Raw genomic sequence first — 23,000 nt, forward strand, 5'->3', positions numbered from 1 at the left:
TCTTCCTCTCTCTCCCTCCTCCCCCCGTCGTCATCATCATCATCATCAGGTGAGAATTAGGGTTTTGAATTCTGTTATTGTCGAAGAGCTATAACCGATTTTGATTGTAGGATGATCATGACTCATGCAGGGTTACTGTTCCAATACAGATTTCTGTTCTTTTTTTTTTTATAATAGGTCTATTAAACGTAATGGGGCCCCACAGTAATATGTAGACTATTATGGAATATGACACTTTGAAGGCAGTTAAACTCGAGTGTCAAAGTGGCATTCCAACTCATGTAGAGTGCAGCTGTCTGCAATATATGACTATTCATAATGTATTATGTTCTGGCATCGACTGGATCCATAACCACGTTAACCCTAGCATCCCCGTTTTGGGGCAATCTTCTAACATTTTCAAATTTATTTTCAAAAAGGTTCAAATTCAGTATTTATTTGTCGACACGTTTGTGAGTTTGTGGACGGGCAATTTTCACCCTTTGTCATACAAAAAAGTGTAACGTTGCTGTCGGGCAGAAACCATATTCTACCTTTTTTCCCCTAAATTCAACGATTTGTCACACACGTTACGAAATTTGTTCTCAGCATTTGACCCATCTCTTGGAGCAGTGAGCCGCAGCCAAGGAGCGGTGAGCTGCAGCCGTGCCGCGCTCGGGAATCATTTGATTAGTAGATTTGACCCCCCCGATCCAGGGAGGCATTGGGTCCCATTTTTACAGTCTTTGGTATGACCCGGCCGGGGAACGAACCCCGACCTCCCAGTTTCAGGGCGGACCCTCTAACCACAAGGCCACTGAGCTGGAATGAATGCGCTACGTGATCATACAGTACTACAGCAACACACAAAAGCATCAAGAGTAGCAGATCTGCAAGTTTAAAATGTGGCGCGAAGCATCACATTTTGAGCTCGTATATCTGATACTTTGTGTTTTGGAACAGCGAGGAGTGTGACATCCTGGCTGGGATAATGCAAGGGGACACGAGAGCAGGATCCTGGCTTCACTCTAACACCAAGGTGTAGTCCTGAGCTCCTGACAGACCTGGACTACACAGACGACATCAGCCTGCTTTGTGACAACGTGGAACAATCGCAGGAACTCCTGAACAGAGTGGAGTTAGAGTATGCCAAGGTTGGCCTTAGGTTAAATGCCAATAAAACGGAGGTTATATACTATACTATACTATACTATAACATCTCACCGGAACATTCACCTCTCACAACAACTGGTGGCACTGTGCTGAAGGAAGTCAAGGACTTCAAGTACCTGGGCTCATGGGTCAACTCAACGGGACAAGTTCCCAAAGTGAGGAAGGCACTTGCATGGAGGGCCCTGAACGGCATGACCAGTGTATGGAACTCCAACCTCCCCCATCAGATCAAACTCAGCTTCTTCTATGTCAAATCAAACTCAGCTTCTATGCTACGTTCTGAAGCCAACCCTGCTGAAGTCTCTAGACGGGTGCTACACCAGAATGTAACATCAGCAAGAATGTACTGTATGAGGGAATACCAAGGATGAGCTAGATAAATAGCAGCCAGGAGAATGAGACTACTGGAAAATGAAAAACAAAACATTCTTCATGTGTAGCCTAATTGATAGAAAATAAGTCTTTTTGGGGGGTGAACTACTTCCCAAAAAGACTACGAAGACTAAGGTTTTCAACCGGTGGTCCGCAGAGGTACGTAAACAATTACAACAGAGCAATGACGAACAGGTGTCACTAATTGAATATTGACAGTACTTATGACACTATTCTAAGGAGAAATTTGCCGGGATTATACGATCGTGTTTCAAGTTTCACTGCCTATGTTTAAAGTTACCTTTGAACAGCCAGTGCAGCGACCGCCGAGTTGCTGGTCATGAAAATCCACTTCAAAACGGTGTAGTGTTGAAAAGTATTCCAAAGTGGTGATCACAACAACAGAGTGGACGAGGAAGCTTTTTTTTGCAGAATTACAGTACATTTCAAGCACAAACTCAATACAAAGACTGTTAACTGTGAGTGGACGACCCAATTAAGCCTTACACTCGTTTACAACAGGGTCCACCATGTTCAATTCATCAAAACATTTAGAGACGTACAAATAGACACTTCTATATAGTTAAAGAACAGAACCTGCCCCATTGTAATGAATAGGGACTCAATTTCCCATAACCCTTTGCGCTAACTCCGGCAACTCGCGACCGCTGGGAAAGTGTTCTACAATGAATTATCTCAAGTAACTCAGGTTCTGTAGTCAAAGTGTTAAGAGGGATTTAAAACTTGCTGTTTAACACGTATTTAAACAAATAAAAAAGCCCTTTGTTAAAGGGGTCCTTGGGGGGGGGGGGGGGGGGGGGTCCACAGCATCACAATGATTTCAACCACGTTATCCATTTACATGTTGGCTGCTCAAAAATAGCTACAAGCTCACAGGGCACCACTTCGTGCTGCACTGTGATCTTGTGCAACTCTCCTTTTATTGAAAAATCTATTTAGCTCCAAGCGAAGGTTCAATAAGGAAGATCTGTTGTCATTACTGCTCTGGGGAGTCCCTGGCACAAAACATATTCAGATGGGGGGCCGGGGGGGGCAAATACATATCAATTTGTCTAAAACACAAAAAGGTTTAAACCAGCAGGAGGTTACTGTCTCTCCCATCACATCCAATCCACCTTTCCCCCGAAACCCATTACCCATTTCCAGACCCACTACTTCCCCTCTCTAACTACCCACCACAACCCCCCTCCTCGTCCCCTTGACCCCCGGTCCCTAGTAAGCCTGCCGGGGGCCAAAAAGCGTTATTAGAAACATGTGGTTTTTCTGCTTGGGTTGAGGCAAACATGCAGAAAATTATGGGAAGCAAACAAGAGAGCCCCGAGAGCCACAGAGATATGCTTGTTAACATGGCCACCATGATTGTCACATCCGCACTCTGTTGGACACGCACACAGGCACGTGTACAGTGCACGCACACACACACACACACACACACACACCAGATAGTGTCTCACAATACCAAGGCAAAAAACAAGCAAACAGCTTCACTATCAAAACGCGACAGCTTCTTTTCCTGGGAGAGGAAAAAAATAAATACGTCTGACAGTAAATATTGACTCTAGCTCCCTGCAAACATCATCACACACATACAGTACGCACACTGGCACGCGTGCGCACACACATCCCCCCCCCCCCCCCCCCCCCCCCCCCCCCCCTGAATATGGTGATAAGAGGTTTCTGCCCAGGCAGCAACGAAATCACCTTCGCAAAGACGGATTTGTTTCCTTACACTCAACAGGCCCAGCGTGATCCATGGGTCTCAGCGGCGCAGCCTAGCAATGCATCAACCTAATCATACATCATCACGAACTACAACAAGCCTCGCACTGTCCTCAAGCCCTGAGCCAATAGCACAAGCATACTGTCCTCAAGCGCTGAGCCAATAGCACACGCATAATGTCCTCAAGCCCTGAGCCAATAGAAAGCACATAATGGGAGCAGCTAGGGCAGTGATGAGCAAATCACACCCGTCTGACTGGAGAAGTCATCAATCGGGGGCCGTTTGTTGACCCAAGGAAGGTCTCCGTCGACTCGTCGAGGTCTGCGCTGCGGCACAAGCCACGTAAAAGCACCTGCCAACGGCCCTCCCACAGGGAGTGTGAGTTGTGGTGTGTGTGTGTGCATGCTGGGACCACGGGCCAACATCACGCACTTATGTTGTTGGATGAAGGAGAAAGAGTAATCGAAGATTTGGCAGACACACAAATGGGAATGCACACACACACACACAGTCACACACACACACACACACACACACACACACACACACACGGAAAGAAAGGCACAGAGTTGTCATTGTAAGCATGGAGGGAGCACATCTATCCGTCATGGAGAGTGACAGTATAGCAGTGAACTATTAGTCCCAGGAGTGACGTGTGTTATACGGATACAAAGTGTCCCGCTATGGAGAGGTCTTCCTTTTCCATGGCACAGGGAGTAGAGGGCCATCGCTCTTCCACACTCATTGCTTCCCAAACTGGGGAAAGGAGTGACGCGCAAATCGTGTGGGGGGATCCCCAATTATTTGGGGGGGTTGGGGTAAACAACATACAGTATTGTGGAGTATCTGCAGGGGGGGGGGTTCAAATTAATGAGTTGTGCGAGGTCGGGAACCGAAAGTTAGGGAACCGTTGTTCTATGTATAAATAAAAAGTGTCAATGTAACTCCTGACAATCCAAGAGGGTTACAAAAGGATAAATATAACACTGAGCGTTTTTCTGTGTCGGAGGGTCATCATTCTTCTAACAAAGGGTCTACTTAACCCCGGTGGAATTCCCCAATGAGGTCACTCTCTGCAAACGCTCTTCCATTAGTCCAGCAGGTAGATATTAATGGCCGTAAAATAAGTTCAATCACAGTCTGAATGAACAGACTTGTCTCTCCGTTTTTTTTTCGCAAATAAATCAGACTACGAATGGGCTTCGCTTGGACGAGCTTCCCTTATGCGACACACCGACGTTGTTCTTGTATATTGATGTTTCAATTTGGCAGAGCATTCTGCACTGCTTCTAACTAACTACTATCATCATTAGGCATGTTTTTGTATTAACATGAGGACAATGTCTTCCATTATAGCAGTGGTTCACAAACTTATTCATGTCAAGGACCCCCAAATTGACACTACTTACTTAGCATTTGAAGAGATATGCCAGGGACCCCCATAAGAGAGTTTTATGGCCCTAGCAGTAATTCTCAACCTGTTTAATATCATGGACCCCCTGTTTGATACGCATTAAGTCTACTATTTAATGGCATTTATATCTCTGGGTACCCCCAATTTATATTGTAAAATGTATTAATTTAACTCTGAGTTTACAAATGGAACCAAATGGACCTGTACACTCTCAGAGTTACAGACCCATAAGAGTCCAATTGGTTTCAAACTATCATTTAGCTGGGTACCCCCTGGAACTACCTCAAGGACCCCACTTTGGGAACCAATGCATTATAGCATGCTAACTTTCCAGGAATAGAAAGCCTAGAGTTTGTATTAGCTTGGATTCCCCATTGATGATGTCATTGGTAGGCTATGGGTTCTGAACGGTCCACAGCCTTCCTGTGCGACACAGACAAGGTAGACAAAAATGTGTTAATACAGCATTTCATTTCGACATCATAAACACTGTGTTGATTTATACGTTGCCTATTCAAAAATAGCTCTAATGTAGCAGATGTGCAAGCTCACATCGTGTGAGCTTGCACATCTGCTACATTAGTCTAGAACATTTCTTTAAAATCTCGAAATGTGTTTGAACTTTGAACACTTGAATAATTTTGGAGAAAAAAACAACAAAACACAAATCTTCTATTCTGGGGGTCCCTGGCAAAATATATTTTCAGATGGGGGTCTGTGGCCATATAGTTATACACGTGATTTTAGGGGTCCTTGACATGAACATCTTTGAGAACCACTGCTCTACATAATGCTGACACCAGACCAGACAGAACTATAAAAACACCCAGATGGCTGGGGGGCGCACACACACACACACACACGCACACACACACAAGTCAGGGGCCAAATCTCCAAAGGTCAACAGGGTTTTGTGGGCTTCTCATTGAACTCAGTGGAAGCAGATAAGTCGGACGCTGCAGTAGCACATAGCACAAAACATCCACCTCTATCTCTGAAACTCAAAACTATTCACAATACCAAATGTGTATGCACCTCATACAGAGGACAACATGCAACCCATTATGCAAAGCTACCGTACATGTTTTCATACAATTTGAATATGAATATTGCAGGGGGGGAGGGGGGTGGGGGGGGTGTGCGTCATCTGAATGCGTTATGGTTACGCCCTCATGGCGAAACTCCTCACCGTCTTCAAGGTGAAAAGAGGCGGCTTGTTGAGACTTCATTTTTATCCGAGGAGACGCATGGTTGTCTCTACACACCCTCCCCCAGACCAACTGTAGCCGACAGCAGTGACAGGGAGGAACTACGCACGAGGGGAAGAATGGGAATTGGCATAACAATTAAAATTGGGAGAAAGGGACGAAAATGGAAAATAAACAAAAAAATAAAGAAATAATTGAATATGAACATTACAGCTGCACGCAGGCCAAAGTGATTCGGAAAAAAACACCAGTTAACGGAAACAAGAGATTTCATCGTTTAAACTCCAGGATTTTGTTTTGCGTCCCGCAGTTTAATATTTTCCCTTTCTTATAATTTCCACAGTTTTCCGTGCAGACAATCAGTCGGTTGCCTGTCCTTTTCCACCTCATCGAAGACGGATTAAAGGTGACTTTGTCCCGTCACCGCCATCCAACTCTAAACGCAAAACAGGAGGCGGCCTCCATTGCTTCACACATGGCCCCACCGACAGACTAGGATTTGCAGAGGAAAATGCGCAGGCCGTTCCCAACTCTCTCTCTCTCTCTCTCTCTCCCCCCCATTCGTTCTACTCCTCCCTCTCTCTTCTCTCCGTCTGTTCAAGTCATACGAGGGTGTGTAAACAAGGGCCTATATGGATCAGCGCACAACCGAGACAGGATATGAGAGTGATTCTCCTTCTTTTCTCCCCTTCCCTTCTCTTATCCAATCACGTCTGAACGTGCGTCACGGTGAAACATGGCTCCGCACAGGGCCCGGTTCACAACCTCAGCATCACATAACAACACAGGGCCCGGTTCACAACCTCAGCATCACATAACAACACAGGGCCCGGTTCACAACCTCAGCATCACATAACAACACAGGGCCCGGTTCACAACCTCAGCATCACATAACACAGGGCCCGGTTCACAACCTCAGCATCACATAAAAACACAGGGCCCGGTTCACAACCTCAGCATCACATAACAACACAGGGCCCGGTTCACAACCTCAGCATCACATAACAACACAGGGCCCGGTTCACAACCTCAGCATCACATAACAACACAGGGCCCGGTTCACAACCTCAGCATCACATAACACAGGTCCCGGTTCACAACCTCAGCATCACATAACAACACAGGGCCCGGTTCACAACCTTAGCATCACATAACAACACAGGGCCCGGTTCACAACCTCAGCATCACATAACAACACAGGGCCCGGTTCACAACCTTAGCATCACATAACAACACAGGGCCCGGTTCACAACCTCAGCATCACATAACAACACAGGGCCCGGTTCACAACCTCAGCATCACATAACAACACAGGGCCCGGTTCACAACCTCAGCATCACATAACAACACAGGGCCCGGTTCACAACCTCAGCATCACATAACAACACAGGGCCCGGTTCACAACCTCAGCATCACATAACACAGGGCCCGGTTCACAACCTCAGCATCACATAACAACACAGGGCCCGGTTCACAACCTCAGCATCACATAACAACACAGGGCCCGGTTCACAACCTCAGCATCACATAACAACACAGGGCCCGGTTCACAACCTCAGCATCACATAACAACACAGGGCCCGGTTCACAACCTCAGCATCAGTATAGGTTTTTTTTTCGCAAATTAAGTCACAAAAATGTATCAGAAGCAGCAAGCTGGAAACGCGTCTCGAAGCACGTCTCGAAGCGATCTGCTACTTTTGGTGCTTTTGAATGTGAATCCTGAAAAGTGAGCGTTTTGGACATAATGAGGTTATATTATGTGTTATCTGTGTAAGGCACCTTCCTCTCACTTTTACGCAGGATGTGATATATTAAACAATGCGTGTTTTGGAATTTGGACAAACTAGCGCAAGAGTTGACAAGAGCAAGTTGTCATCTATGACGACAAGGAGTTTGGGGATGTTCTGATACGGGGCAATGTGTACACGGTGTACATCTTAACTGTACAATCCAACACCTGCTCATGTTCAGATGTGTACTAGCCTTCGCATATGCCCATATATTTATTGTTTTTTGGTTCCCGTCCATAAATGTAGTTGTGTGCAAAGTTTCTTGTACCCGGTTATTGTTAGTGTACTATTGTTGTATATATTGTATAGGCTTCTGGAGGTATTTTTCATGGTTTTATTGTTTGGCTGTTGTATAACTTGACATGTACAGTACAATGTACAGTACAATGTAGCGTTGATAGTGTAACTATGTATTCTGCCGCTTGGCCAGTTCCCACTTGACAAACTCCATGTGTTTTTACTGGTTAAATAAAAATAAAATACAGACACAGAAAGAGAGCGAGACAGGCACAGACAGACATTCCTGGATTTAGAGATGGATATGCAGCTTGGAGATTGTTACCTAGGGCAGGTTTAGAAGGAAGTGCAAATCTGTCTGCACCTCTCCGTGGGAACACAGCCTGCCCCGTGTCCCCGGGCAGCCATCTCTGCCTTTGTGATGGCCAATTTGTGAAGGATTTCCTCCGTTATGGGATGAGCCTCACGCACACGGCCAGGTTAGTCTGCCCTCTGTGTCCCATTTCGGTACAGGATATGTTTCCACTTTTGAGATTCCGCTGCCTCTCGATAGAATTATGTTTTTGTTGTGGTCATAATCACTTTTCATAAAAGTGAAGAAAGGGCAGGCACACTCATATTGCCACGATGCAGGATCATTTATTAAATTAATACCATTTTTGACCTGGAAAATTCTTCTTCAGGGATTGCCTGAATCCCTGAAGTAGACCTTCCCAGGCCTTTTCTTCACTTTTAGACTTCCTTCTTACCGAGGTCAGCAGGACCTCATCAATACCGGTGTGCGCCCTTCTTCTGTTTGTTTGCCATAATGACTTTCCATAAAAGTTTTCTAACCTTGTAGTTCAGTGAAAAACTTTCTAAGATCAGGAAGCTAGAAGGAAGCAAAAAACATTCAATGCGTTGAGCTTGTGTAGATCAGCTATTTTCGCTATTCGTCGTACGACATTAGAAACCCAGGGATAGTGCACTGCAAACAGCAGAGCACGTTTGGAAGTGGTGGAGGAGGAGGAGGGGGGAGAGGAGGAGGAGGGCGGCGCAGGGGGTTGTCAGAGAGGAAGTAGAGGTGTGGAGGGGAGCGCAGACTCGATGGAAAGGTGTTTCATAAGAGCCTGACACAGAGGTTGCCAGATCCTGTACCTTATAGGCTTGCCAGGTCCCAGCCGCTGCTGCTGCTGGGGTGGAGAGAAGCTCCGAGGCCAGTGAGTTAAAACACCAGGGGACTGGGAAGGAGGAGGAACACATTTATCATCACATTGTCTGACTGCTCACCCTCACTTAGCCAGCTCACTTACTTTTCTCCTCTCTGCGCTTCCCTACTTAATAACTGTGGTGGAAGAAAGGGATTTAGATAAAGTGGCTTTGAGTGGAGAAAGAGACTGGAGAGGCGGAGAGAGAGAGAGAGATAGAGAGAAAAGATTGGGCAAGAGGATGAGCTATATAATGTAACAAGTGAGAGTAGCGTGGCCTTCTGCTGTATCCAATCAACGGAACGCTCCCGTCGCATCTCGCCTCCGTGTTAGCGACTGTCAGGTTAACTTACACCTGGTCCCCTCTCTCAGCACCCGGCCCACCAAATGACTAAATCGCTATCTAATAACCCGACGCCAGGCTCATTACTCAAAGGCGCAAATTGGCTCAGTCGAGATCAGATCCTGGATCACACCTGAGATGGAGGAGCGGGAGCCGAGCGGAGAGCTCCATCAGTGAAAAGCTATCATTTCCAGCTCTGTGATTGCTCCTCATAAATGTCATGAAGCCAGTTTGGCTGAGATGAGGGAGGCGGGGAGGGGGGGGAGAGGGGGAGTGCACAAGTGGAAAGGGACTGAAAACCAAAAATGTGGGTCTCTTTTTACATGTGGTGCAACGATCTTAGCATGCCATCTAGTGGTGGAAGCCGGCTAATCAACCTCTAATACAGTAGGTAGAGATACTGTATGTACTTGTAGTATGGACTGGACTGTACTGTGTTGTAACTGTCGTGTTGAAACGTTGTACAGTTACTTTTCAGGAAATGGGGAAAACAACCTATGTTCCAATTCAGTCATTATTTAGTCACCCGCTCTTGTTAATACGTATTAACTTTGTTTATATAGCACCTTTCCAAAACAGGTTACAAGGTGCTTTAAGATAACAGTAAATATACCATAAAGATCAGACTTTGCACAATGGTACAAGCTGTGCGATAGAGGTGAGTTGTTAGAAGAGATTCTAAAGAGGACACAGAGTTTGCCAGGCAGTGAGTTCCACAGCCGAGGGGCCCGGCCCGAACATCAGAAGCCCAGTCACCCTTAGTGACAAGGCGAGACTTTGGAACCCTCAATATGGCCCTGCTGGATTATCTCAGGCCTGGTTTATGGGGCACTAGTGGTCCATGGGTCCCAGGTGGACCCCAGGACCCAGCTAAAGGATGGACTTGGTAACCAAATAGACCCTTGTATAGATCTTCAACTCTCAAGAGTTAAATTATTGTTAAACATCTGCATTACTTAATTTGCAAGAAGTCTACACAATTAGAGAATGTAGAATAATCAACATCAATACAGCATGGAATTGTGGACACATTATTTTCCAAACGATAACAAAATATTGTAAGTTTTGGGTCAGAGGCTAAATCACTTCAAATGGTGGTCCATGGCTCAAATGACAAATAAAAAATGGAGCTTGACATGAAAAAGGTTGAATAAAAGATCAGATATAGGAAGGAGCCTGACCATTAAAGCCCTAAATGTTAGGGCTTTAAATTAAAAACAAGCAGTGAATCTTACAATTAATTCTAAAACTCACAGGTAACCATGCAGTGAAGGGCTGCGACGACTGGTATAATATCACTTCCTTTTATAGTATTGATTCAATACTATATTAATGCACAGACATACTTAATCACTTTTAAAACATTGAAGGGAACAGCAGATCTACAAGCTCACAATGCGTTGAGCTTGTAGATCGGCTAGTTTCGTGACTTTTTGTGACATGTCTTGTATGATGAAGTAGAATAAATTGCAGACATGAGGATTCTGCCCACCAGCAAAGATATTATTTAGTTGTTTGTTTATTTGTGTATTTGCAGTTAATTGTTGTATAGTGAGGGTTCAACAATTAACTGGGAATTATGCCAAAACAAATACCGAACAGATGCCGGAGCTCAAGCATAGCCCCAATTAGGAAGAGGTTACCCTATGTATATGCATGAACGCTTTGGACTCACTGACTAACATTGTTCACCTAAGAGCTCGGTTAAGATCTAAGGGGCTCAGGTGATAACACAAATAATTTATACAGTGACAAAATGCACTCCGCTCACAAGTTCCAGAAACAAGTATTCAAACAAAGTGTGTGCTTTTTATTTAATTTATTTTCACCCTCGAAACGTGACGCGATTGATTTGATTTCATGCTCTATCCGGCTGGAAACCTAGAAGTGCCTACTCAGCACATCATTTGGTAGTTTCTTTTTTAAGGAGAGTGGGGTAGATCAGAGGAAAAGATTAATGCGGTGCATTACTTATTCAGCATTTGAGCCACAGACCACCATTTGATGAGATTTAGCCTCAGCCTTCAGACCCAAAACTTGTGTTATTGTTGGATAAGATTCTGTCCACAATTCCATGCTTCATTGATCTGCTACCATAGGAGAGATAACAGGCAAACCTTGATCAAAATGACAATTCTTCTACATTCTCTAATTGTGTAGTTTCTTATAAAAAGTAATGCAAAAAACTCTTGAGAGCCTAAAATGAAACTAAATTGACACTGTAATTTTTATAATCAAAAAATGTTATTCCACAATATTGTAACCCATTTTAAGCCGTAATACTGGGCGCTACTCGTCCTCTGCCAAACTGGGGAGAGCCCTGAACTGGGGACCTTCTAGCTGCGAGGAGACAGCGCTACAGACTGCGCCACCGTGCCCCCCCCAGTTCACACTCTCAAGATCTATAAGGGTCCATTTGGTCACCAACTCATTTAGCTGGGGACCACCTGGGAACCTCATCAAGCACCACTGGTGTTTGAGAACCTCTGCAGTGGGTGAAAATCATCAAAATGACCAGATCTTCAAGCTCACAACAAGGCATCACGAGGCACATTGTGAGCATGAAGAGTGGCTATTTCTTTTCCCGAATGTGAACAGTGAATAGCGCACGCCCTCCCCGCCCCCGAGACGCAATCAGAAATGACTCAAAAAATTGTGGGGGGGGGGGGGGGGGGGTGCCTAATGAATACACAGAACGAGAGAGAAGACCCCAATTAAGTGGGCCAGCAAGGTGAGCAAACCTATCTTGACAGGGTCTCGCGAGCTGAAGCACAGCATACAGGGGAGATAGCGAAGGGTGCCGGGCGGGGACAGAGAAAATGAATTACCTTCCTGACACGCTTCAAAGCCAATCAGTGAGGAACATCCCCCCCAAACCTCCTCCCAAAAACCCCCCCAAAAAAAACCCCTAAAAAACACTGTTGTCCCTTTCATTTCATCCGCTGACGTTAGTATGCACACGGCCCCACGCGCCAGCCTCCAAATGTATTCATTTATTCAGAGCCCCTCGGAGAAATCAGAATCTTGTTGTCCCTTTTTTTCCCCTCCATCCCGGGTCGTCCAGATGGAATTTGCGTGAATAGCGTGGGTTTAGTGAGGCAGAAAATAAGTACAGGCCAGCACAGCGGTAAGGGACTAGATTACACCACCCGTCCCCGTCCCTACACCTCATTCTAAACAGGAGGAAAACAAAGGACGAGAACACGAGTGTCACCTTCATATATACTACTTTGTTTCTCTCCAGTTTTCTTTTCCCCAATTCTGTTGCAGGGAGGGGCTGGCGAGCTAAAAGCAAACGGTGTGTCTGTTCGATTGGAATCTCTTTGTTGTATTATCACCACGCAGGTGCAATTAAACTGGAGACCATGATCCGTTTCATTACAGAAAAGGTTGGCGCCCCCAGCGAGGGAGAGCAGCTCAATGTTCATTTATCCACGCTTTTTTTGTTTTGCATTTCTAACGGCACTAATTGCATTAATTAATCAGAAACGATTCCAGCAGAGGGAGTGAGCCGGTCTTAAAGTAATTGTATGAGATCAAAGTGGAGGGGAAAAAAGGGGGGTCTACTCTATATATCAGCCTTTCCAATCTCTCACGGAGCCCCAGAGAAATTAAAATGCTTTCAATCAAGAGTAATGGAAAGCTGCAATATTTCCATTCAAAACTTTGAGGAGTCAAGTAATTGCTTCTAGTATCTGATGGTGAAACTTGAGTGTAAAACCTGGTTCAAATACATGGATTAAAGCAAAATAAAATCTCACAACTTTGTGTCCCACCAAAACGTGTCCCAACATTTGATCTGTGAAACGGTGTGAAAGGAGACTCCCACACAAGTGCCGTTTCCTACACAATGTTCTACAGACTGCCAATCAGGTGAAGAAATCATAGAATGAGGCTGAAACCTTTGCTTTTATGAAATATCCCAGACCATTAGGGTTTTGTGGATGATGCTTCTGAACACATTGCTAGTTTGACCACTTCAAACCTTAAAATAATAACTCTCAATAAGTCTGTACGCTGTGCAACATGCTTCCATAAAAGACATGCTGACTTCTATAGAATGACTGAAATCAGTCGTGGCGACTGATAATTTGAATCCATGCAGAAACTATTATTATTATATTTATTTTAGATTTTGTATGCTTTCTTTCAAAGTGAGCAAGAAATGAAGGGTGAACCCTACCTCTCTCAGAACTGTACTCCCGAATCCCCTGTACAAGCCTCCAACGCCCTGGAAAAGACAATGAGGATCACACACACACTCTAATACAGCTGAGCATCGAACAGTTCAATGTACACTGTGTCAAATTGACTCTGAGAGGAGTGTACCGTACACATGTAACACAAATACATTTACATTCTGGGGGTCCTTGACATGAAAAGGTTGGAGATCCACTGCACTAGTGAATAGTGATCATGTTGCTGCTGTACTGTACCTCTGCTCTGAGACCCAATACACTAGTGATCATGTTGCTGCTGTACTGTACCTCTGCTCTGAGACCCAATACACTAGTGATCATGTTGCTGCTGTACTGTACCTCTGCACTGAGACCCAATACACTAGTGATCATGTTGCTGCTGTACTGTACCTCTGCTCTGAGACCCAATACACTAGTGATCATGTTGCTGCTGTACTGTACCTCTGCTCTGAGACCCACTGCACTGAGATTAAAATAGGGTGCATTTTCCATCCCAAAACGCATTTCATAGTAAAGGGACGCAATAAAACAGCGACCTCTGCATCCACGGGTCGGGATGCGCTACTGTACTACTGTTTTTTATTCTAGTTTATTTTGCTAGCTTAAGTTATAATAAGTTATAATAATCAGTTATTCTTCTGTTTTCTACATTAATGTAACCACCATATAAAATGAAATGGGAGTTAAATGCTGCAATTTGTAAAAATGGCAACATATGACTCCTAACGTCGTTGACGTGGAACTCTTAAAATGTCCCTAGGACTCATCTGAAAGACCATCCCTGCATCCCGGGACTTGAAAACCTATTTACATCACTGAGTGATCATGTTGCTGCTGTAGCGTACCTCTGCTCTGAGCGTAGACAGCAGCGTCTGGTAGGTGGTGGAGGTCGGAGAGGCCTGGGTCCTCTGCTTCACCAGCTCTGTGGGAACCCGGATCAAACAGGCCACCTGTAGAGGACAGACACAGACAGTTATTACACCGTCTCCATGTTTCCAACAGTGTTTTCGTAAATCAACGCCCGACTTGATCGTACTACAGTGTCACATGAAAGCAGGTATGAAATGCGGCTCGAAATGCGAGGCGTTGTGAGCCATTAATTTGTTCATATTTTGTAGTGGTAGACATGGCAAGGAGAGCAATTACTGTACAGGAAGCCAACAACAGCCCAACTAATGATGTTGGGAGTTAGCATGCCAGATAATGAGCCAGGACAGAGTGATGGTCACACAACCACGTACCGTACGTACACACAGTCTTAATGGATTCAATGCACACACACACACACACACAGTCACACACAGGCACACAGGCGCACACACACGCACCAAAAGACGTCAAACCCTAAAACCCTCCATATGTCAGCAAGAATATGGACTGCCAACAGCTCCCGAAGATGAACATGAATATTTATGGCTCATAACTCCCATCAGCCCCTAAAGGCGGATGGGTACATCTGACCACCTGGCTACTTCGTTTCCCATTTATACCCATTTATATATCGTTGCAGTCGTGGCCAGAAAAACCTCTCATCTTCATTTTAACTTTTATATATATATATATATATATATATATATATATATATATATATATTCTCTTTCCTTAAATGAATGCACTACTTGATCATACTACAGCGTCACACAAAATTCAGCAGATCCACAAGCAACACTTTTTTTGAGCTTGTGGGTCTGTTACCTTTGAATTTGCATCGTGATTTGAAAGGTAAGAGTGTTAGACATATGAGGTTTCCACCCGACAGAGAAGATTTATAACCACACCTCAGCGGAAATACTGCTGGGCGGAGAGCAGTCTCAACAGAGCCCCCCTACCCACACCCACACCCACAGACCCACTCTCTCAACAGCACAGATGCCTGCATGGCAGTGCCATCATCTTCACCCCATAACTGGGAGGCTGGTCTGGATGGGGTGGCAGCAGGTGTGTGTGTGTGATGGGGGACGGGTCATGATGATGATGAAGAGTGCCCTCTCACCTGACGCCCCAAAACAAAATACAGTAGCAAAGATGGTTGCATACTGTACACAGAGGCGTGAACAATGAGCTTGTAGACGGCGATCTTTCGAATTTCCGTCGATTTGTGATAAATATTTGTAAAATATGGGTCTCGATTAGTAAGAAATCCATCGCATAATCACCACCTAGAATGTAATAGATAGTTGGAGCCCTTTGCCACACCACTATCAGTACGTACTGACTAACTGTGAGAGGTTGAAACCTGTACGGCTCTGCAGCCATCACATAAGCAGCCCATGTACTGTATATAGGCTGTGTGAATGTCCCATTTAAACAGATCAGAATGGGGGGGGGTGGTTAAGGTCAAGGCATATAGTGTCGGAAGGAGTGTTGTTAACAAACAAATGAATTCTGCGCTGTATATGAAGGGTAAAGAAAAAGCAGATTGGCCACTAGTTCATTCGCGGTGAGGGTTGTTGTTGTAGCTGCCTGTCTGTCTGTCTGTCTGTCTGTCTGTCTGTCTGTCTGTCTGCCTGCCTGCCTGCCTGCCTGCCTGCCAGCCTGCGCTTAACAACTCTATATTGTGAAAGTCACTGTATTGAGCCGGCAAGGATTAGCACAGGCGTGCACGTTTCACTTCAAACGGCTGACCCACTCAGCGGACAAAACATCCACGCTCATCAAAGTGATTCCGGCGCGTCCCTCCTTCAAGAACAAAAGGTCTTTAAATGAGTGTCTAAGGAGAATGCCATTCCCATTAGTATTCCAGGTGAAATATCCCCATCACTCTTTGGAGCCGTGTTCCAACAGATGTACCGCGGTGCAACAGTGCCACCAAGTGGGCAGAACGGCCATCTGCACGTCGTCCCCACCTCCCTCCTCCTCGCCATATATACTCCCACCCAGTCCCCACCAACACCACCCCTCATCTGGGCAGGATCCATTTCAAAACATCTCATTTGCTCTCCCTTTGGCCGAGTCACTGTTTATAATACATTGTACATCATGTTTCAGCCCCGACGCTATTCTCCAAAGGACTGCGAATAAGATGGCTAAATAGAAAGAAAGTGGCTATGACAAGTAATTACTGGTGTAATTGGATGGGGAGCCTGGAGTTAAGAGGGCCCTCTCCTCTCTCTCTCTCTCTCTCGTCACCTCAGAGGACAGGCCAGAATGTAGCAGAGAATCATTACACCAAATAAATTAGGGATATTGTTTATTTGGGGGGCAGGGGGAGGGGGGGTAATTTGACACACTGAGGGAGGGTGGTGCAAGCCAATAGAAGATAACAATCTGTTGCCTCAGAGCTCTGAAGCCAATGGGAGGGGGGGGGGTGTCAGTGATATCAGAGCTCTGAAGCCAATGGGAGGGGGGGTGGGTGTCAGTGATATCAGAGCTCTGAAGCCATTGGGAGGGGGGGTGGTGTCAGTGATATCAGAGCTCTGAAGCCAATGGGAGGGGGGGGGGGGGTCAGTGATATCAGAGCTCTGAAGCCAATGGGGGGGGGGGGGGGGGGGGGTGTCAGTGATATCAGAGCTCTGAAGCCAATGGGAGGGGGGGGGGTGTCAGTGATATCAGAGCTCTGAAGCCAATGGGAGGGGGGGGGGGTGGGTGTCAGTGATATCAGAGCTCTGAAGCCAATGGGAGGGGGGGGGGGGGGTGTCATTGATATCAGAGCTCTGAAGCCAATGGGAGGGGGGGGGGGGGTGTCAGTGATATCAGAGCTCTGAAGCCAATGGGAGGGGGGGGGGTGGGTGTCAGTGATATCAGAGCTCTGAAGCCAATGGGAGGGGGGGGTGGGTGTCAGTGATATCAGAGCTCTGAAGCCAATGGGAGGGGGGGGGGGTGGGTGTCAGTGATATCAGAGCTCTGAAGCCAATGGGAGGGGGGGGTGGGTGTCAGTGATATCAGAGCTCTGAAGCCAATGGGAGGGGGGGGGGGGGGGTGTCAGTGATATCAGAGCTCTGAAGCCATTGGGGGGGGGGGGGGTGTCAGTGATATCAGAGCTCTGAAGCCAATGGGAGGGGGGGGGGTGTCAGTGATATCAGAGCTCTGAAGCCAATGGGAGGGGGGTGGGTGGGTGTCAGTGATATCAGAGCTCTGAAGCCATTGGGAGGGGGGGTGTCAGTGATATCAGAGCTCTGAAGCCATTGGGAGGGGGGTGGGTGTCAGTGATATCAAGTCAGGGTGTTAAAAATCTTGAGAGGCCCTTGAAGGTTTGGATTAATATGGCTTTTATGGCTTGTGAAAGGATATAGAAGAGGCGAGTCGTCTTGTTTTTTTGTGCCTCAACTTTACGCCATGTTTAGAGGTGATGGTTGAAAGCAGGAGGATCTGTCAGGATGACGGATGTCTGTCTTCTTTGCCTATAGTGCCTATTTGGTCTCGTCTGGCTTCCTCAGTGTTATCCTCGCGCCTTGTAAACCTGCGATAAACTTGTTGGCGGTCTTTTATGCCCACCCCTGCCGCCATTCATCTTTATTTACAAGCTATGCAGAGTCGTCAAGCGGCCTTAACGAGGGAGGCCGCCTGCGGTTGGGAGTTTGCACGCTTCCCTCGGCCGCACCTTGCTAAATCCAAATGACCGAACCGTGTTTTAAATTTCCCATGGCTGGCCAACAAGGTAAGAGGCAGTGTGGGCTCTCAATCATGGGCTTACTTCATGGTTGCGGAATGGGAAATTAACAGAGACTCGCGGCACATTATCGGCGTGGCCGCCGGCAAATCAATCTGAGGCTAGTGGAGTCATTACCTCCCACTGTCCTCCCTTCCCTCAGCCCATCACTCTTCTCCAGCTACCGGGCAGCAGGCCACGGCGGTCAGTCAATCACCGGGGCGCTATCATCAGACAGCACCAAAGTGCAACAGGTGAAAGAACATGGCTGTGTGTGTGTGTGTGTGTGTGTGTGTGTGTGTGTGTGTGTGTGTGTGTGTGTGTGTGCAGACACACTCTCCCCTAATTAGTTATTTGGCTTAGAGTCTGACTGACATGTACTGCCATTGACTACCCATATTAACTGCAGTGATGGAAGAGTACACACGTGTTTCTGTTTCATTTAAGTAAAAGTAGCAATACTGCAATGTAGATATACACTGTAGAAGTCCCACATTTCTTCTTTTGTCTTGAAGGGCCATGTTTTGCACAATAACAGTCTTCTTAGTATGTCTGCCCACGATCTCTGTGATTTATACAGTACGTTTACTTACAGTCACTGATACTAAAATCGAATGTTTTAATTTAATTTTTTCTATGAATCTGTGACTTGACACGCATACCGTTATAAAACGAAAATAAAAAGATTTTGAAAAGAAGTCCCACATTTGATGCAGATACAAAGATATCGGCGTCAAAACATACTTACTTAAAGTAGGCTATACTATTTCAAAAGGTTCAGTGTAAAATTATATTTTGAAAACAGCTAATCTACAAGCTCACAAAATGGCCAAAATAAAGGGCTGAAGTGGTTAGTGTGTTTTGTAATAATTATCCAAATCTACATTTACTACTGAGTAAATGTACTTGGTTACTCTATCGTCAATGTGTTTACAGAAGAGCTGAGGCTGCCACCATGTTGAAGTCAATGTGTTTACAGAAGAGCTGAGGCTGCCACCATGTTGAAGTCAATGTGTTTACAGAAGAGCTGAGGCTGCCACCATGTTGAATCTATCGTCAATGTGTTTACAGAAGAGCTGAGGCTGCCACCATGTTGAAGCTGCAGGCTAGACCGCTGACAGAAGTGTCTTCATTTGTTCGATGCAACTGTCTGAGCAGAGTGTCCAACAGTGTTCTGAACTGGGGGCCATTATGAGGCAGAAGAATGCCAGTGCTCGAACAATAGGCAAATCATATATAATTTGGGACTGTGCCATGCCTTTGACAAAAGGAGTAATATTGGTTTTTTTTTGCTGCTTTCAAAACACGGAAATGTTTCAACATAAAAGGGCCATATTATCAACATGGTTTTATCTATATTCTATCCTATTCACAAGTATAGATGTACCGAATACCGATACAATTTATCTTGCGTAAGACAGTGGTTCTCAAAGTGGGGATCAGGGACTATCTGGGTTCCATGAGAGGGTTCCAAATAGACCCTTACGGGTCTGTAACACGTGCTTATCGATCTTTATCTTCCTTACTAGCGTTTTTGCCACAATTCCTAAACCTAACCCTATAACCCGAGTAAATCTATGCCTAAACCTATCCCTTACCTCAGTAAAACTATGCCTAAACCTAACCATATAACCTCAGTAAAACTATGCCTAAACTTAACCGTAACACCATAACCTCAGTAAAACTGTGCCTAAACCTAACCATAACCTCAGTAAAACTGTGCCTAAACCTAACCATAACCTCAGTAAAACTGTGCCTAAACCTAACCCCATAACCTCAGTAAAACTGTGCCTAAAACTAACCTTAACCCCATAACCTCAGTAAAACTGTGCCTAAACCTAACCATAACCTCAGTAAAACTGTGCCTAAACCTAACCATAACCTCAGTAAAACTGTGCCTAAACCTAACCCCATAACCTCAGTAAAACTGTGCCTAAAACTAACCTTAACCCCATAACCTCAGTAAAACTGTGCCTAAAACTAACCTTAACCCCATAACCTCAGTAAAACTGTGCCTAAACCTAACCTTAACCTTCCAGGAAGCCATTCAAGCCAATCAGATAAGGCAGGTCTATCCACATCCATTCATAATCGTTAAAGTTAGTCAAATAAAAGCATCCAAGCATACAAAAATGTAGTATTGATACAATCGATGATTTGCATAGCAAAACGATTCGATACCGATTATTTGCATTGCAAAACGATACGATACATAATCAATGTTGCGGTTTTCATTTCGATATACTTCGATTCATGAAATTAAAATCGATTTTTTGATGCAGTTACTATATCATTACACCCCTAGTCATTATTAGTAATATCTGTGAAATATACCTCTCCAAGGCCAAGGAACAGGTTTTTTCTTTGAGCATTTGGGAGGATCCACCGATTGGCTTCACACACAATCTTGAAATGGAAAACAAACCAGCCGGGCAGCAGGGAGGGACAGTGCAATGTTGTCTTGGCAAAGCTTGAACAGAGTCGTGTCAAATGTATAGAAAGGTATGTGGCAAAGCCAATTTCACCCCGACCCGGTTCTGATCACAGTCATGGACAACCCGACCTGGCTCTGATCACAGAGCCCATTCTGATTGAAGCCAGAAGACATGGAGGAGATGCCAAGAAAGTCAAGCTAGGACGGAGGGCAAAAGTGGGAAGAAAAAACAAAAAACAGGCAAGAGGAAGAAAGACGCAAAGAGGCAAGAATACTGTACGTCTCGTACAGTCTCACTTCCAAAACAGCGGCCGATAAATCACAAAGTGTGGTGTTGTTTAGGGGGGGGGGGGGGGGGGGATGGGGGGCGATGCATGGATTATTCCGCCGTGCCAAGTTAAGTGGCTGCCAGTTTCGCACGGCCCCCTCCCTCCCATCTTGCCATGTCACACTGTATTTGCCACAACATGCTCCCACAGATGGGTGTGTGTGTGTGAGGGGAGGGGGGGGGGGGGGGGGGGCTTTACAGATGCGACGGAGAAGCCCCGCCGCCTGGCCTTGACAAATGAGCTTTCAGGGCAGACGTCAGGCGAATGGGAATGAAGATAAATCTGATCTAATGGCTGGATAACAGCCGGCTAGAACCTGACAGACGCCATCAGCTTACACATTCTTTATGGGAGCGTCCCGATGGCCACGGACACACACACACACACACACACACAAGGATGCTGCCAGCCAAAGGAGGCATTTCTCCTACTTCTCTGGCTCCGCTGATTTTGTGACATCCGATCCGTTTCCGTTTCTGGATTTGCCTTCCAGCGTTGCGACAAACAGCGATTAACCAACAATCCCCCCAGCTGAAATGTGCCGTTATCAATTAGCTTAGAGTACATTAGTTTGGTGATCTGACATTTGCAACAGCCGTCCTGTATTTCTGTGTCCCCGCTCAAATCAAAGAAACAAACAGATATTCAGAAATGGATTAAGAAAAGGTTAATCAATAGTTACTACTACCAATTATTTTACATTCGTTCAGCACGCCCCTCCATGATCAGATAAAGTCAAGACTCGAGTTCTATTTTATATAACGTCTCATCTCATCTTGTTTTGAGTGAGTTGGTGTGTGAATGGGTAATTAATTGTAATGCACATTGTAAAGCACTTTGGATGAAAATCTGATGTTTGCACGGGATCCAAATTACTGAAAATAGCAGATCTGATAGTGACGGTTCTTAAACATTTGTTTACTTGTTTATTTAGGTAATTTCTTATTTCTTTTATTCATGACATTTATTTTTTTAATGTTTAAATTTGTTTTCAACTCAAGAAAATGTGATTCTTCAGTGGCAATCTTTAGAAAATCTTTTAAAATAACTAATGAGACAATTTAGCGAACAAAAAAAACAATGGGGAATAATAGGGAATATTCTCTTGCGACCGCAACCCACAAATGGGTTCCCGAACCACTGTTTGGGAAACGGTGCCCTCTAGAGGCTACAACTCCCGTTGACATTAGCATAAACTAAAGGACTCTGGCTGAGATGTGCATCGTGTATGTTTAGTGCCAAGTGGAGTGCATCAGCCACGATGGGAGGGGAGTAGCCGTTTCAGACTGGTTTAGTTGTTACTGCAACAGAGAGGCCACCGTTTGCAGAGCAAAGATCAATGGATTTCCCTGGGGACACGATGGTGGGGGGAGGGGTGTAGACTAGAGCCGGATCAATACTGTACATCATTGCCATCGGGCCTAAAGAATAGCAGATGTACAACCTCGAAACGAGGCATGAAGGGACCCGCTTTGAGCTCGTCGATCAGAGTCTGCTGAGAGATCCACATGATTCCATTATTTTAACCATACATGTATTGCGATCTGGTTTCCATATTTTTAGGCATGTCATTGTAGTTTTCTAAACTTGAACTTCTTGAAGTACAGTATAGTCCTGACTCCTGAGGTGGTCTTAACCTCCTTAATCCAGGAAAGCATCAGTGTCATTTTAGACGTCTTTCAACAAAACAGTTAGGATTTAGAAGGCGTTTTGAGGGTGAGAGGGTGGTATGCGCCACGGTTCATTTAGCTGCCAATGATGGCTGCACTGGTCAGGCAGCTTAGCGTCTTTCAGTTAACAAATACCCCCATCCCCATATACCGCACGTCATCCACTCATGGATGGAGCGGCTTGAAACAGAAATTCAGAAAGCGGTGAGATTATCCTGAGAATATACCGTCATGGGACCCTCGTCGGCCCGCCGTCCGCGGAGTGAGATAAACGGGAGGTCGAGGGAAATGCATCTTCGCCTCGCCACGATTATTTCAAATGACTTGCCCAGG

At 45.5% G+C, this 23,000-nt stretch overlaps 1 protein-coding gene across 2 annotated transcripts in view; it reads right to left on the reverse strand.

Moving 5' to 3' along the window:
- slc25a26 (solute carrier family 25 member 26) overlaps nucleotides 1-23,000 on the reverse strand; it is a 78,569-nt gene that overhangs the window by 48,515 nt on the left and 7,054 nt on the right. For both annotated transcript variants that reach the window (XM_080774415.1, XM_080774416.1), the window contains exons 4-5: nucleotides 14,492-14,596; nucleotides 13,631-13,678 (exon numbers count right to left, since the gene is read on the reverse strand). In XM_080774415.1, the coding sequence (XP_080630541.1) occupies nucleotides 13,631-13,678; nucleotides 14,492-14,596 (153 nt within the window). The remainder of the gene's footprint in view (nucleotides 1-13,630; nucleotides 13,679-14,491; nucleotides 14,597-23,000) is intronic.

Source organism: Protomyctophum bolini (assembly GCF_963924005.1).
Source record: "Protomyctophum bolini genome assembly, chromosome: 2".
Lineage (NCBI taxonomy): Eukaryota > Metazoa > Chordata > Actinopteri > Myctophiformes > Myctophidae > Protomyctophum > Protomyctophum bolini.